The sequence below is a fragment of the Nannospalax galili genome, unplaced genomic scaffold (assembly GCF_000622305.1).
Source record: "Nannospalax galili isolate Female #2095 unplaced genomic scaffold, S.galili_v1.0 scaffold290, whole genome shotgun sequence".
Classification (NCBI taxonomy): domain Eukaryota; kingdom Metazoa; phylum Chordata; class Mammalia; order Rodentia; family Spalacidae; genus Nannospalax; species Nannospalax galili.
The window spans coordinates 1,890,122-1,904,695 of record NW_008331486.1 but is presented as its reverse complement, the minus strand read 5'-3'; the positions used below and the strand labels follow the sequence as shown (position 1 = coordinate 1,904,695).

Sequence of the window (14,574 nt, the reverse complement as noted above, 5' to 3'; positions counted from 1 at the left end):
TAAGTGAATCGCACAGCCACCGCCTGTGGGCCGAGTGCCGTTCCAAGCCAGCAAAGGCCCCAAACGCGCGCGCAAAGGGAACAGACGCAGGAAGAAAAAGAGGGGGATGGGGTCCCGGAAGAACAGAAAGGATAGAAAGAAAAAAAAAAAAAGAGTGTGAGGCCGAAGAGAAAACGAGGTGGCAGTGAGAGGCCAGGTCCTCCGGAACTCAGCCTCCAGCCACATCTTCCACTCCAGGGAAAGGCCAAGGCTGAGCAGCAAAACAGCAAAAATAAATCTCTAAAACATTCTACTCGTTTTGCACAATTCCAAACCGGGGCCAACTTGGTGTGCCCAGGAAAACATCAGACCACTCCCCACAAACCAGATGCCTTGGGAGAACCCTCTGCCCCTCAGGAAAGCTGACCCACTTGATAAATAGAGGCGCTTGGTTTGGGGAGAAACGGGCCTGGATAGGATTTAGTCTTTATCTTCTGTTGAGTGAGGGATGAGGATGGAAGTTTTAGAGAACGGTATCTATAGCAATGCTTTCCCCAAATTTTAAATTTTCCAGCCTATGTCACTTTACCATTTACCCAACTGGGGGCTGCACTGCCCTCTCCCCAATCGACCCCAGGAGCCTCTACAGAACAATTTCGTTGGAGCGAAAAAGGATCATTCCACTTGTCCCCTATTTCCTTCCCTATGCAGCTCAGACTGTTTAACAAAACAACCCTGAATTCTGGCTCGCGCGGAGCCCTTCCAGAGCCTTGGGTTTGTTTTGGTTTTGTACGCCCCCCCCCTCGCACCCTCCCCAATTTGTGCATCAGACTAAAGGGAAAAGGAGGAAGGAAAAAAATAATCCGATTCTGTTGCAAACGAAAGAGAGAAAATAATGGCAAATAAACTCTAGTTCGGAAGCCAGGAGAGTCATAAACCTTTCCGGGCCCTGCAGACCTCGGGCAGATGTTGCTGGGCCTCAGAAAGTCCGCAGCTGTCCCGAGCCAGGAGGGTTACAGGAGGGGGACTGAGCCACTCGGGAAAGGCCCAGGATCCAAAGATGCTGGAAAATCGAGTGGAGCCCTCGACTCCGCCCCCATAGAAGCCCGGCCAGCTCCGGTCCCTTCCTCCGGCGCCGGCCTCCTAGGGTCGGGAACTCAGAAGAAGCAGGAGGGAAACCTCAGAGACCTGGCGATGCCGGAGGATCCGGACGGGCACAAGGACTCACAGCTCTTTCTCAGTAAAAGCTTTGGAGCCCGAGTTGTGCAAGCCGGCCGCCGTCGGGACAGTTCACCCGACCCGGCTGCACGCCAAACCAAACCAAACCAAACCTCGGCCACTGCCAGACCTCTTTCTCTTGTGCCCCTCGCCTCCTGCCCTTCGCTCCAGCTCCCTGCCCTCAGCCGCCACCACCCCAAGTCAGTTCGCAGTCCGCAGCGCCTTGTTTTCTCTCCCTGCACTTTCTGCACAGTAAAGCGGGGGACAGGGACAAAACCAAAAAGCGCCTCCAAAATACAATTCCTCAGCGAAGAGGTCACTACACCGGGGCACCAATGAGCTAACGCATCCTCTCATAAAGCTTCAGCACAGACTGGAGGCCAGGGCGCTAAAGTCCCTTCTGCCAGGCAGCCTGGTGGGAAAGGCCTGGAAAGCCAGGGGCCAGAGTACCCGCTGGATGCCCAGCACACTGCAATTAACTCCAGCTCGCAGCTGTTTACTCCAGCTTTCACCCAACCCAACCGAGGCCTCCGGTGCGCTTCGCACTCACCAGCATTGTAGGCTGCCAGATCCGCCCCGGGACCAGGGCTCTTGCGCTTCCTAGGCCTCCCCTTCTGCACAGTGCCCACGCCATTGTAGTAGGGAAGACCCAGTGGGTTGGCCCCCGCGGCTCCCAATCCGGCACTTTTAGCCGCTGCTGCTGCCGCTGCCGCCGCCGCCACGTCGGCATGGTTGAAGTGTGCTGGGTATTCGCCTTGCAGCAATGCCTCGAAGTGCAGCCGGCAGTAGACTAGGCTGTCCTTCATGCCAAAGTGGTCGCCCGTCGTCAGCATCTTGTTACACGTGGTGCATGTGAAACAGTTGAGGTGATAAACCAAGTCCCGAGCGCGCATCACCATCTCCGAAGCCGAGATGCCCAGGTGGCAGCGGGCGCAGCGCTGCACAGAGAATCGCCTGTAGAGACCATGGAGGGAGGGGCTGTGGGGACAAATGGTGGGGTATCCCCCCCATAACCCTCCTCCAGGTGCTGCTGCTGCCCCTGGGGTGGGGGAAATCCCCTCCTCAAGGTGGACTGTCTGGACTTCACTGGGAGGATTAGTAGAGAGGGAACTAGATTTTAACCCAGGCCTGGCCCTATCCTGACAGTTTCCCTCAACCATTTTCACACCCACAAGAGCTTCTACTCTATCCAGAGTCTGAGCAAGTCTTAGGAAAGACTTCTTAGAAGGGGACAAAACTCCCTCACTTACCCCTTCCTCAACCTTTGCCCTTGCCCTCCAGACCAGCGCCTGGGAATCCTACACACCCCTGTAATTTGGAAGAAACAAAGAGATGGGAAAGAGAGAAATAGAGACAGAGACACAGAGAGAATACATAAATAGACCCTAACTCTAAAGCTAGGGACAGGAAGAAAGAGGGACCTTGAAGTCTCTTAGGTAGTGATTCCTACTTCTTAATCCTGAGCAGCTTTCACTCCCCCCACCCCAAAGAACCAGAAATGCTCTCCCTCCAACTCTGTTTCACACCAGCCAGGTTACCTGAATTTGGGGGTATCTATTTCTATGCCCTCTGATTTACTCAAGAAACTTCAAAGGGAAAGGAGTAAGGACCCCTACCACACACACCCAAGCTCCTCTTTTCAGAGGTGTGAGCTCAGAGAGTAACTTCAATTTTTCCGGTCCCAAATTGCTGCTTTAAAAAGTTGTCACCTGGTTTGTGCTGGCATGGAGAAGGGGGCTCTTGGGTAGGGTAACCTCTGTTGGGAATAGAGGAAAAGGAAAAGGGCAAGGTTTGGGTCCCTGAAGGCCAGGGGGCTCTGGGTGGGACTACCTGTAGTAGTCTTCTTTGCAGTAGATGCTGCCATCCTTGCTGAAGCAGGTGAGCTCTGACTCCAGGTTGAGCTTGCACTCACAGCACTTGAGACAGCGCATGTGCCACTGTTTGTCCACCGCCAGCAGGTAGTAGCGGTCAGAGATCTTTCCCCCACAGCCAGCACACAGTGCAGCACGGTCACTGCTGATGGACGGCATGGTCTGTGAAGGGAGGAAGAAGGAAACCGCCATGCTAGCCACAGCCTGCAACTGTGCTGCCACCAAGAACCTGCCCAGAGCAACTTCTGGGGCCCTGGCTATCCCTGAATGTCTACAGGACAGCCTGGAAGGGCAGTCCACTGTCTCCATCCCAAACACCCCAAATCTGAGCAGCTAAGGGACAGTGTTTTGCAGTTTAGCTCCAAGCAGCCTCAGGCCCAAGTCACAGTCCCAGGTTCCAGTTCTAGTGGTTCTCAGGCCTATGTCTTTGCATTCCTGCCCCACTACTCTTGCCCCAGGAAAGCTTCCGTTGTGTGTGTGTGGGGGGGGAGCTCTTCTAGTCAAGCCCTCCAAGGGAATTCCTCAAACTGTTTCTCAAAGATGCTGGACTCCAGAAAAGAGGGTAAGGGGTAAGGTGTGGTGAGCATTAAACAATCACCCTACACATGCACTCCTCTTCAGACAGCAGGGTCCTTGAGTCTCAGCTCTGATGCTATCTGGATCCTTAGACCGAAGGTTTAGGTCAGGACAGGCGAGGCAATTTCTGTCTCCTCTGCCACACCAGCTAGGGTCCCACTTGAGTCTTGAGAAATTATTAAAAGGGATATAAGGGCACCCTCAAAGTCTCTGGGTGCAAGATGGGACCAATCCAAATCTAACCAAACTGGAGAGTGAAGAAGGTTTATCTCAGAAGAAGGGCCAGAGATTCGGAGGCCACTCAGCTGCCACTCTGGCTCTATGAGGGAGAAGCTTCAGCCCGGCTTCCCAGTTCTGTCTCTAAAGGTCACTGAGCCCGAGCCCGTTGCTTGGACAGTGTCTGCTGGTCTGTCCCCCAGGGGAGGGCTGGGACCAGGAACTGGCTATTTGAGGCTGGGACGATGGAGCCAGGTACAGAGTACCGAATGGAGTCTTCTTACGCGGAAGCCAGGCCGGAGCCTGAACTCCAAACCATGGCCTGGCCAAGTCTGGCGGGCCAGAAGCGCAAGGACACGGTAAACGAAAAGTGCTTGCCCATAAGCCTCCGGACCCTGAAAGTGTTCTAAGGAGGGAACCCCGGCTGCCAGGATACTGAGAGCGACTCAAACTGGCTGGAGTCACAGGACCCCGGACTGGTTCGCCCTTTCCCCCAGGCGCGCGGGCAGCCACACCAGGAGCCAAGTGGTGGAGAGCCGGGACTGTGGACCCGAGTGCCCGCGCGAGCTGAGTATACAGCCGCCTGGGGCCGCGGGTAGGACCTCGCTTACACTTGTTCCTCTCAATGTTCTCCTCCACCCTCGGGATCCAGGGTCTGGACTTCAACCTTGCGACCCTCCTCTGCCCCAGCAGCCGGGTTTCCCTGGAGCCTGGAGCTAAGGGCCTTGCATTCTGTCCAAGAATCCTAGCGCAGAGTCCCGTGCGGCACGAAGGACTCTCCCCAAACTTAGGGGAGCAGAGGCGCTGGCCCGCCTCGCCAGGTCCTAGCTCTCAGCCCCAACTCCACAGCCGCCCGCCTACCGTCTCCGTGTCGCCGCGGTCGATGGCGGAGCTGATGGCGGGAGCCTCGCTCTTGGCCCTGCGGTCCATCTCGTCGATGACCCCGTGCACCTCGGGGCCCGACAGACTGTGGAACAGCATCGCGGCGAGACCGGCCGGGCCGGGGGCGCGGCTCCCCGGAGGAAGGGCTTGCCCCCCGCCTCAGCTGCCTGGCGCTGCCAGCGTTAACGGGCCCAGTGCATCGCCACCGCGGTCCCGGCCCCGCCCGAGCTCGGCTGCGCCCCCGGGCCGGGCTCCGGGACCCGGGCGCCCGCGGGCCAGGACGCCTCCCGCCGAGGCGTGGGGGCAGCTACATCGCGGGGCGCCTGGGCGGCGGCGCCAAAGCCAGGGTCACAAGGGCAGGGGGCGAGGGGGGCGGGAGACCAGGGCAGAGGTCGGAGCGCGCCGCGGGCGCTTTCACGCCGCGGGCATCGCTCGCGGGGCTTTGGCGCCCAGGGCGCAAAGCAGGGGCGCAAACTCTGCCCCGGGCCGCGACGGCTGGGGTCGGGGTTACCCAGGAACAGCTAGGTGCCCGCGGCGGCCCAGATGCCGGGACCTTTTTTCTCCCCCGGGTGTGCCCCCAGCCAAAGGCGCCCCTCCTGGGCGCTGAGTTGGCGACTGGAGTAAGGGTCTCTGCGAAGCCAGCGAGCCGAGCCGAGCCACTCGGAGAATTGAAGAGGAGGAGGAGGAGGAAGAGGAGGAGGAGGCGGAGGAGGAGGGGAGGTGGAGGAGGAGAAAAAGGAGGAGGAGCAGAGTTGGAGGAGGAGCCGCAGGCCGCGGGCCCAGCCGAGCGCAGGGCTCTCCAAGCGCGCGCGGAGCCCAGCCCCGAGTCTGCAGTCCGCGCCAGCGCAAGCCTCCGCGCCTTTTCTACAGCCGCGCCTGACATCACGTCCTGCCGCCGTGCCATTGGCCGCCCGGCGCCCCAGGCCCTGGCAGCGCGTGCTCCGGGAAGGCGGGAGACCCAGAGGGTGGGGAGAGGCTAGAGGAGGAGAGCAGAGGAGATGGTGGGAGCTGGTGGGCGAGGCTGGAGGAGGAGGAGGAGGCAGGCGGGCGGGAGGGAGGGAAGAGGGAGGGCTCGGGGTTTTGAGTTTTTAAGCTGCAAACAGTTTCCTGTGTTTCTTCTGGAAGGAAAATTAAATCCTCTCTCCTGGCTGGCTCTATCCTAAGAAGGCGCAGTCAAAGGATGCTCGAGGTCTCACTCCCCTCTCCCCTTTGGCCTCGGGCACCGTAAGGGGAGGCCGGAGAAGGCAGGCCTGGAATGGACTTTCGAGAGCCTTCAGGCTTCAGGCTATATCCCACCCAGCTCGGCCTTAGTCTAGGGCTCCACTCCACCCGCTTCGGGCAGCGGTGCAGGCCTCCTGGGGTCCCGGCTCAAAAACCGCAGGAGCAATGACTCCCTTGAGAAGAGAGCCAGCCTGCATATGCCGGCTCCCAGTAAACTAGGGACCAATACCCGGCCAGGCGCATTGCTCCTCCTGGCTCTTCCGCGTTCCCCTCCAGCCTGGAAGAGTGGGGGTGAGGAGGTCTTTAGGAACTCAGAAAAAACAAGGAGTTCCAACTCTCCCATGTACGTGCAATGCAGTCTTAAGCAAGTGACTCAACCTTCTTTAGCCTGTCTCAGACCATCTCCGTGGGAGACAAGATGGTCCCCTCCTCCTGGGTGTGATGAACAAGGGAGATCGTGGATGGGATGGAAATGCCTGGAACACAGCAGACACTCAGCAAATCGCTTAATCATAATCACTCCCTTTCTTCTTTCCTATCCAAAACTCCAAGATGTGGCATCAAGAGGTTCTGAAAGACCCATTCTCTGCCTATGGGGGACTTCATCCCACTGGCACCTCCACACCCATCCCATAGTATCTTAATCCACCCAACTGCCTTGCTTCTACACAAGAACCAACAATAACTTAGCTTTCCAGCAAATCCCAGCTGCTGGTCTGGAACTTCTTGGGGGAATCTAGGGCAATGGTCGGGTGTCTGGTGGCGCAGGGACTTAGGAACTTAAAAAAATAAATAAGATTCTGAAGGAAAACTGAAGTGGGCCAGTCAGTTACTGAGCCCCCTTTGCTGAGTTAATTTTGGAGGTGGGGAGGGGTAGTGATGTCAGTCTGAAATGTCAATCTGCTTGCCTGGCACAAAGAAGGTGAAGTTAGGACCCCTGCAGTTTATCTTACAAAGGACAGAGTTGAGGCAACATGAAGTCACCCTTTCCACATACTGTAGAAAACTTTAACACATAAATATATAGTGTACTTGTGGTGCCCAAGGACATGTGCTCATGTTCATGTGTGAAAATGCTGATGCTTATCTCATTTGGCAAAAATACAGCCAGCATGAATTTTGTCTTTGTTGGCAAGATCACTGGGAGCACTAATGTAGAGCTAGGGTCTGCATATGCACACCATGTCCAAGGGCGCATCTGAACAGCAGCACTAACCCTGTGTGCTCAGGGGATCCCATTTAATCTCTGTGTGTGCTCCTATCAGGAGTATTTACAAAAACTCTTGAAGTTACAAGTACATGTGTACAAGCTGCACGTGCACAGATGGCCTAACTTGAGGAAAGGACCATCCATCCAAAGACTTGGATACACGTGTTCACACAGATGAGTGCTTCTGTGCCTGCATAGACCCCTGCCCAGGCAAGCTGACACACCTACAAGATTATACAAGCATGGGGTGTCTCGGACACAGTTCTCAAAGAAAGCAAGGAATGAAAATCCAATCTAGGAGTCACCAGGGTTCATCTGGAAGTCACTTAAGGGGTAGAAAAGATTTCATAGCAACCCTGGAGTGTTTGTCCTTGGTGCTGGCTGTGTTCAAGGAGCTGCGGGGGGGGGGCGGGGGGGGAGTAAGGGGGAAGTACTCAGGGACTTTTGCCCAAAAAGCAATTCAAGGTACACATACCCTGCGGCTCCTCACTTCCTCTCACTCATAGATGTACAAACCCTTCCGTCGCCACCTCTCTAACCAGAAGCCCCGACTCTTATTGGACTGGCCCTCAGTTCCCCGGCAGTTGGGATGCCCATCCGGCGCTATCTCCTATTTATCTCTCTGCATCGGGCTAGGACAGCGCTCGCGTCTGTTGAGGCTCAAGCGCATCTCTCGCCGCGGGGCGGCATCTGGGCACCCGGGCCCCGGGGTTCAGAGGCCGGTAACTTTGCTAATCTTCCCCAGTGGCTGAGGGACGTCGCACAACCGCTGAGCCTTGTCCTCAGAGACTAAACAAGGCGAAGAACAGGCTGTAAACACATATCCTGACACGTGAGTGACATGAACACGGTGCGAGGAACCGCAGCCCAGGGAAAGGCGGGCGGGGTGGGGGGATTCAGCCAGGACAGGTAACTGGGACATTCACAGATGCCGGAAAGGGCGGCCCCTGGACCCCCTCCCTGGGTTAGGAGTAAAGCATCCTTAGGTCCCACAACCTGCTTTTTGTGGGAGGTGACAGGTGAACGGAATTCAGGTCTGGCCACTGTTGCCCCTGCCTACCTCCCCACCATCTGCTTCCTTGCAGACAAGCTACCCGGCGCATAATGAGGTAGCAGCCTCCAGCCGGCCACCGTGACGAACGCAGAACAAAAGCGCTCCCTCCACGCCTCCTCCAACAAAGGGGCCACCAGCCCCAGCGCTCCCCGAAGGCTGCGGGGCTCCCGGCTGCCGGCTGCGGAGCTGCAGCGCGCAAACTTCCCGGGGCTCCCGGGGCTACCGGCGCCACCGAGCCGGGGCCGCAGAGGGAGGAAGCGCACGCCGCCGGGAGAAAGTGAGGCCAGGCCAGGGCGGGGAGAGGGGGAGGGCGCGGGGAGCCGCGGAAGGAGGGTGATTGATCAGCGTGCTGGTTCCCGGCGCTCCGTCCCGTTATTAGAGGCGGCCGAAGCAGGGCCACGCAATAACCTCGGAATCGCCAACTAATTGACGCTGCAGGCAACTACTTCATTGTGCGCGCTGGTTTTATGTCTTCATAGCCGGTGATTGACAAGGTGTAATTAGTCATCTCACTCGGTGATAAACATGGGCACCCTCCTCCCGCGGCATCAGGCCGAGTGTACCAGCAGAGGAAGCGATAGTTGACGCTGATATACCATTAAATCAAAATGAAGACGTTCAGAAGTGTGTGTTTGCTGTGACGCGCTCGTGGTTTATTTCTCAAATACGGCACCAACAGATTTACTTGATTTGCAAGTTAACTACAACATTAACTGGTTTTATTTATTTTGCCTCTTTCCTTCTTCTTCCTAGGCAGGGAATTGCTCTTGGAGAATGTGAAGACAGTTTGCTTCTTGACAAGCGAGCGAGCGGGCGCCCAGATTTCTGCAGCCTTTCGAAGTCTCCCCGAGGGAAAAGCAGTTAAAGCCACCAGGGAAGGGTTCTGCGCAAGACAGCCGCCCCCTTTGGCCCCAGACTCTCCAGCCTGGGGCTCCCCCTTTAGGTACAGTCAACTGATGACCTCAAACTCCGAGGATGGAGCTGAAGTTTGGGGTTGGGAAAACCTCTTGAATAACAACTGTGGAGGAGAAAGAGGAGACACCAGCATTTCTTCCCCGCCTGGAAGCCGAAAGGACTGTTTTCTTAAAGCTGTTGGCTGTGGTCAGAGGGCCAGTTGCCTGCCTCTGTTGCCTCTGTTCTCTGAGTAAAAGTATGAGGCTCTGTGCTTGCTTGAACCATTCAGCAAATTACACTCCTTGCTTACTAAAGTGGGTCTTGCTTAGGGAAATACTCTCTCTCTCTCTCTCTCTCTCTCTCTCTCTCTCTCTCTCTCTGATACTGCTGTGGCTGATGCTGGTTGCTGGTTACTGGACAACCCTGGATGCTCATATTTTTTAAAAAGGGAGAAGGCACACCTGCTCTGTTTTTTGAGCATCAACTGAACAAAGCCACCAACATTTGAAAGTCCATCTCTAGGTTATCTTGGCACATTCCCAGGAGACCCCCAATGGGGTACACTTCCTGCACTTTCCTCTTCTCCCTAACCCCTGTTTCTGGCTTATAGAATGGAGGAACATGATTCCCCCCACCAGGCACAGGAATGTGGAGAGGAGGCAGCTTCAAGAAAAGGTGGGGTGAGGGTCACAGGGATGGCAGGAAAGCCCTGTATCTTCAACCACAACTACTTCCATCCCCAGGCTCCTGGGCCTTCTTCAGTAAAGGGGAGATTGCTTTACACTGATGCGAGGAGAGGCTGTCCATCAGTAGCAAATCTGCTCAGACATACCTCTTTCTCTGTGAAATCAGCTCCTTGCTTTGGTCACACCATACAGAGAATCTGCTGATCACCACTATGGACAATAAAAATCAGTGGGACCTTCATTATTTCCAAGAGAAGTCCTAGGTCTGTGACACCAGAACAGAGAAGTGGCTTAGCCCATTACAGGCAGACAGGAACCCAGTTCCTCCTCCTCTTCTCCCTGCAGCAATCTGAACAATTCTGAAACCACGTCCCTGGGTGTCAGCTGAGCAGGTTGGGGAACTAACCAGGGCTCTCTCTCTAGGGCCCTGTTAAATGCACTGAACTTAAAATGAAACACGAAGTGTGAATTTCAGGTTTGAACATGATGCATCAGGAAACGTGGAGGTTGGCAGCCCTTTTCTTCCCTCCTGCCTTTCGGTAGCATGTATTAATATTGTATTAAATGTTATGAGAAAGTAAGGGCTGCAGAGAGGAATGTGCTCAGATGCAATTTTGTCAAGGTTTTTATCTGTGATTATGATTCCAGATGTAGAAACTCCCGGAGGAGGGAAATGAGGGGCTGCTGGCATGTGACATGTGTTTTAAGGTGTTTGGCAGTGTTTCTCAAAGTGGTGACAAAATGTTCAATTTTATTACAGGGAATTGGTAAAAGAAATATGAATACTAGGGTCAGAGATTGTTCACCTCAGCAAAACGATTTACCATTATTGATTAGGGTGTGGAAAGTTTGTATCTGGGCCCTCCTCAAATCACATTGCCAACAATATAAATCTGCCAAATCAAATTATTCCTAAAGAAGAATTTCAACAAAATACACAATAGCTAACTGTATCCCCTCACAGCTAATTTCCACAAAATATATACATTCCCTTTGAAGAAAAAGTAAATATTGCAACAAGAGGCCTCTTGTTTCATCAAATATGACTATAGCTTATATCTTGTATCTGAAAGATTTTTTTTAATATAGTCCAGAATAACAGCCAGTCCTGGAGAGGGCATTCTACTATCTAATCTCTGCTCTGCAAGATTTTCAGATTGAAACACACACACACACACACACACACACACACACACACACAGTGCAACAAATTTTCTCACACAGGGAACCACATTTGCTTAAATGAGAATGAGGAAGATTCTGCAGGAAAAAGTGAAGGTGGAGATGGGGATGGGGGGATAGACAAACTCCCAGGGTAGCTGACATGTCTTCTATCTCCATGCACTTGATCCCGGAAAATTTTACACCAGTCTTTCTTCATTCAAAGGCATCTCCTCCATCCCTCTCTGAATGCAGGACAACCCTAAACTCCATTTTGAAGCACTAGTTTCTTTATAAATCTTTTATGAGCTTCACATACAGCAGCAGTATTAGATTCAGGTGCCCAGCCAGTGCTCACTAGCCTGAAGATAGGTTTGGTAAACATTTCCATAGAACAAAAAGTTTCTTTACCTAAAGGTGCTGGACCTGGATCCCTCAACAGAGGACAAAAGTCTGCACCCACTTGCTGAAACCACTGCTGCCATAGGGACTATCTCATACCTCGTACACCCATCCCATCCAACCTCAGCCTTCCCCTTCATCCTAGCAGAAGGATACTGCTTTGGGCTCCCCAGCTTTAACAGGGTTTTACTATCACAAAGCACAGGAGGCTACACCCAAATTGCATCTTCCTTGGAAGTCCAGAGGCTTCTTATCTTAGAGGTAGTATGGAGCCAGCACTCTTCCAAGAAGAGCAGTGAGATTGGAAGGGGAAATGACCAGCATGGCTACCATCTCTCACCCTGAGCTCTTAGAATGACCCTTAGTATCTCCCAGCCTAGCCCAGTCCAACTTTCCCTGGGTCTGATAAGCAAATCTTTATTGCTGTTTAGGAAGTTACCATTGTCTCTAGGTGAGGAATGAGTCACTTCCCACAGATACTTCTGTGCAGCCTAGCTCCTGGGTACCCCTCCCCCAACATTTTTTTTATTCTTCCATTAATTAAAACAACTAATGTCTCATCGATTATCTTTGCATGAATGAAAATCATTAGAGCCCTTGCAGGTATATGGGAAATTCTGTTTGCTTAAGTATTTACACTTTGATTTCCTATAGACTCATTTTCTTAAGCATAAAGAAATTAAAACAAAACAAAAACACAAACAAAATCTCCTGACATTTTGCAATAAAATATGAAAACTGGTTGCCATGAGCTTATATGGGTCTCTGGTAGGAAGAAATGTTAAGATGGCCCTGTGCTAGAACTAAATTTGGCACTCTGGTAAAGGAGTCCTAGATAGTTAAGGCAGACATTGATAGGTCATCAGACTCAGGTTTTTAATTTGTGCTTGTTTGGAATCAGATGAGCTCATCCAAATTGACTTCCAAGCTACTGTGTCAGCCCTCAAAAGAAGGGGGAGTGGGGAGGACAGGCAGTGGACAATCGAGTCTGTTTGAAATTTCCCAGCCAGTTGACCATTTCAGCTTGCATCTCCGTTTCTAGGGGCAGCCATAATTAGAGCGATCTATTTTGCATTTACTTCTCTTTGCAAGCACTACATTAGTCTCTCTTTCCCGTGCTTATTAAACAGTGCCACCTGCACCAGATTCAACAAAGCTCTTCCATCAGTCGGGCCCAGCTAAGGATCCCAGACCATATATTACCATTAATTGAAGCTCAATTGAATAGTTGACGATAGAAGCATGAGTAAAAGCCACACATTTTCTAGGATCTGTTTATGAATTATGAAAATCTATTCAGCAAAAAATGACGATTTCCTCAAATTGTCATCTTTTATAAACTGTTTCGTTTCTCTATATAGTAATTCAAGCAGCAATTAGCAAGTTGTTTAATTAATGAACTATCCCCTGTATGTCATCAATGTGCCTCCAGGACAAACGTTGTTCATAGGTACTAGCCAATGCAGTCAATTTTTTGCCACCCAAAGTCTACGAAGCTGACCACCTCACTTGATAGCCCTAATGTTATAAAAAGGATCCGAAGAGCCCAAGACAAGGCTAGGAAGCAAAGGACAAATTTCAGGAAACCAACCATGGATAGTCAGAATCCAGAGAAAGGGAGAGGCAGAAGAAAGCGAGGCAGAAGCAGAGAGGGGGAGAGGCAGAAAACGAATGTACATAGATATGAGTGGTTAAAGAAAAGCATAGAAAGTTTCTAGAAAGATGGGGCCATCTCTGACATTCAGCTATGTTCTAAAAAACTCCCAAGACTGATAATTTACACATCTTTAAGAGCCTCAAACCTCACTGTGGTTTGTTCTTTTAAAGGCTTCCTGCTTTGTTCCAAATACTGCTTATCGTTGGCATTGTCAACAGCTCTGCATCTGGGAAAGATTAATTAAGTGATAGGTCAGACACGATGAGGTGAAAGGGCATGTCCACCCAATCAGGGCTGATTCATCCATTTCAGGGTGGATCAACTATTTTTTTGAGAGATGCCAATTTTGGTTCCATCCAGAGAGGGATTTGTCAATAGGGATGTCTTAGCTCTGGTAAAGGGTACATAGCTGAAAGAAATTGTTCTGCAGATGGAAAAAACTCTGAAAATCTACACTCTGTCTTTTTAAGGTATGAAAATAAATTGTATCAGTTTTGTCTGTATGCTTCCAAGTTTTGCAATCTGGGTGAAGGTTGATTTTCCTGAATGTGATTCTTTTACAAAATAGCTAATTGGATGGTTATAAATACTATTGGTATGTAGCACAATAAAAATTTAAAAGTTCATTTTCTCTCCCTCCTCCTCTCCCTGAGGGTTCCCCTGAAGTCCACCTTTTAATTTCTAGAAGGCAAAATAAGAGAAAGAGATAGCAAAGGGGGTAGGGAGGAGGAGGGTGAGAATGAAGGAGAAAAAGGAGGGTTTCTAGGTGTCATGGTCTGAATTTTTCCAGACCAATTAGAGATTATCTTTAAATCTCCATCCTCCACACCTTTCTAAATAGATCTTTAGATTAGTGAGAAATTAGTTAATTGGGGAAAACCATGTGGCCAGTTCAGCAGGTCCCTAACCAGAAGGGACTTGAGGACCTTAGATCCCACTCCCAGAAATGGCTCCCACCCCATCTTCTCAGCAGTGCATCACTGTGGGTCAAAATTATGGCTGCAAAATTGCACGTGTGCTTGTATGTGTATGTGAGACAGATACACGGCGGGGGGAGAGAGAGAAAAAGCAAATTCTCAGCTCCTGAACAAGGTGAGGTCAGGTAGAGTGATTGTTCTGGGCAGATTCCAAATAAGACATTTGAAATATTTTTACTCCATCCTTGAACACAACACAGCTGCTTAATAAATTCCCATTTTCTAGGGATTTAAAAAAAGGGGGGGAGTTAAACAATGGTTGGAATGTTTTTCAATTGACCAGTCATTCCCCCTTCTCCAAAGAAACATAGAATGCTAGTTTCTTAGTTATTCAATTATTTAAATCATCTGGGAACTATCTATATTTCTAAAACTGAGCAGAAATACTTAACAGCCTGATCAATAGCCATTGACCATCAGTGCACCTCACACCCTAACATGCACAGCTTGGTCATGTATATTTGATCATTGAAAAATTCAAAGCATCTTTCAGCAGTATCTCAGGCTTCCCATAAAATAGCCTGCCTCTTTTTGTGGTCTTAAAAAGAGTGTGAGTTGCTCTCTCCCCTG

The 14,574-nt window shown here is 51.5% G+C and overlaps 1 protein-coding gene and 1 long non-coding RNA gene across 4 annotated transcripts in view; one reads left to right on the top strand and one right to left on the bottom strand.

Annotated features, from left to right (window-relative positions):
- Nucleotides 1-14,574, bottom strand: part of Lhx2 (LIM homeobox 2) — a 32,514-nt gene that overhangs the window by 15,203 nt on the left and 2,737 nt on the right. Inside the window, exons 1-3 of one of the 3 annotated variants that reach the window (XM_008824526.1) lie at nt 4,722-5,578; nt 3,028-3,230; nt 1,748-2,151 (exon numbers count right to left, since the gene is read on the bottom strand). In XM_008824526.1, coding sequence (XP_008822748.1) covers nt 1,748-2,151; nt 3,028-3,230; nt 4,722-4,841 — 727 coding nt within the window. In that variant the 5' untranslated portion in view covers nt 4,842-5,578. Of the gene's footprint in view, nt 1-1,747; nt 2,152-2,447; nt 2,506-3,027; nt 3,231-4,721; nt 5,579-14,574 lie in introns of those variants that run through there. The other 2 variants (XM_008824542.3, XM_008824534.2) reach the window with 2 other exon arrangements.
- On the top strand, nt 7,772-9,290 carry LOC103726871. The gene is made up of 3 exons (XR_606923.2): nt 7,772-8,005; nt 8,259-8,504; nt 8,981-9,290. It is a non-coding gene; the product is annotated as an uncharacterized LOC103726871 (long non-coding RNA).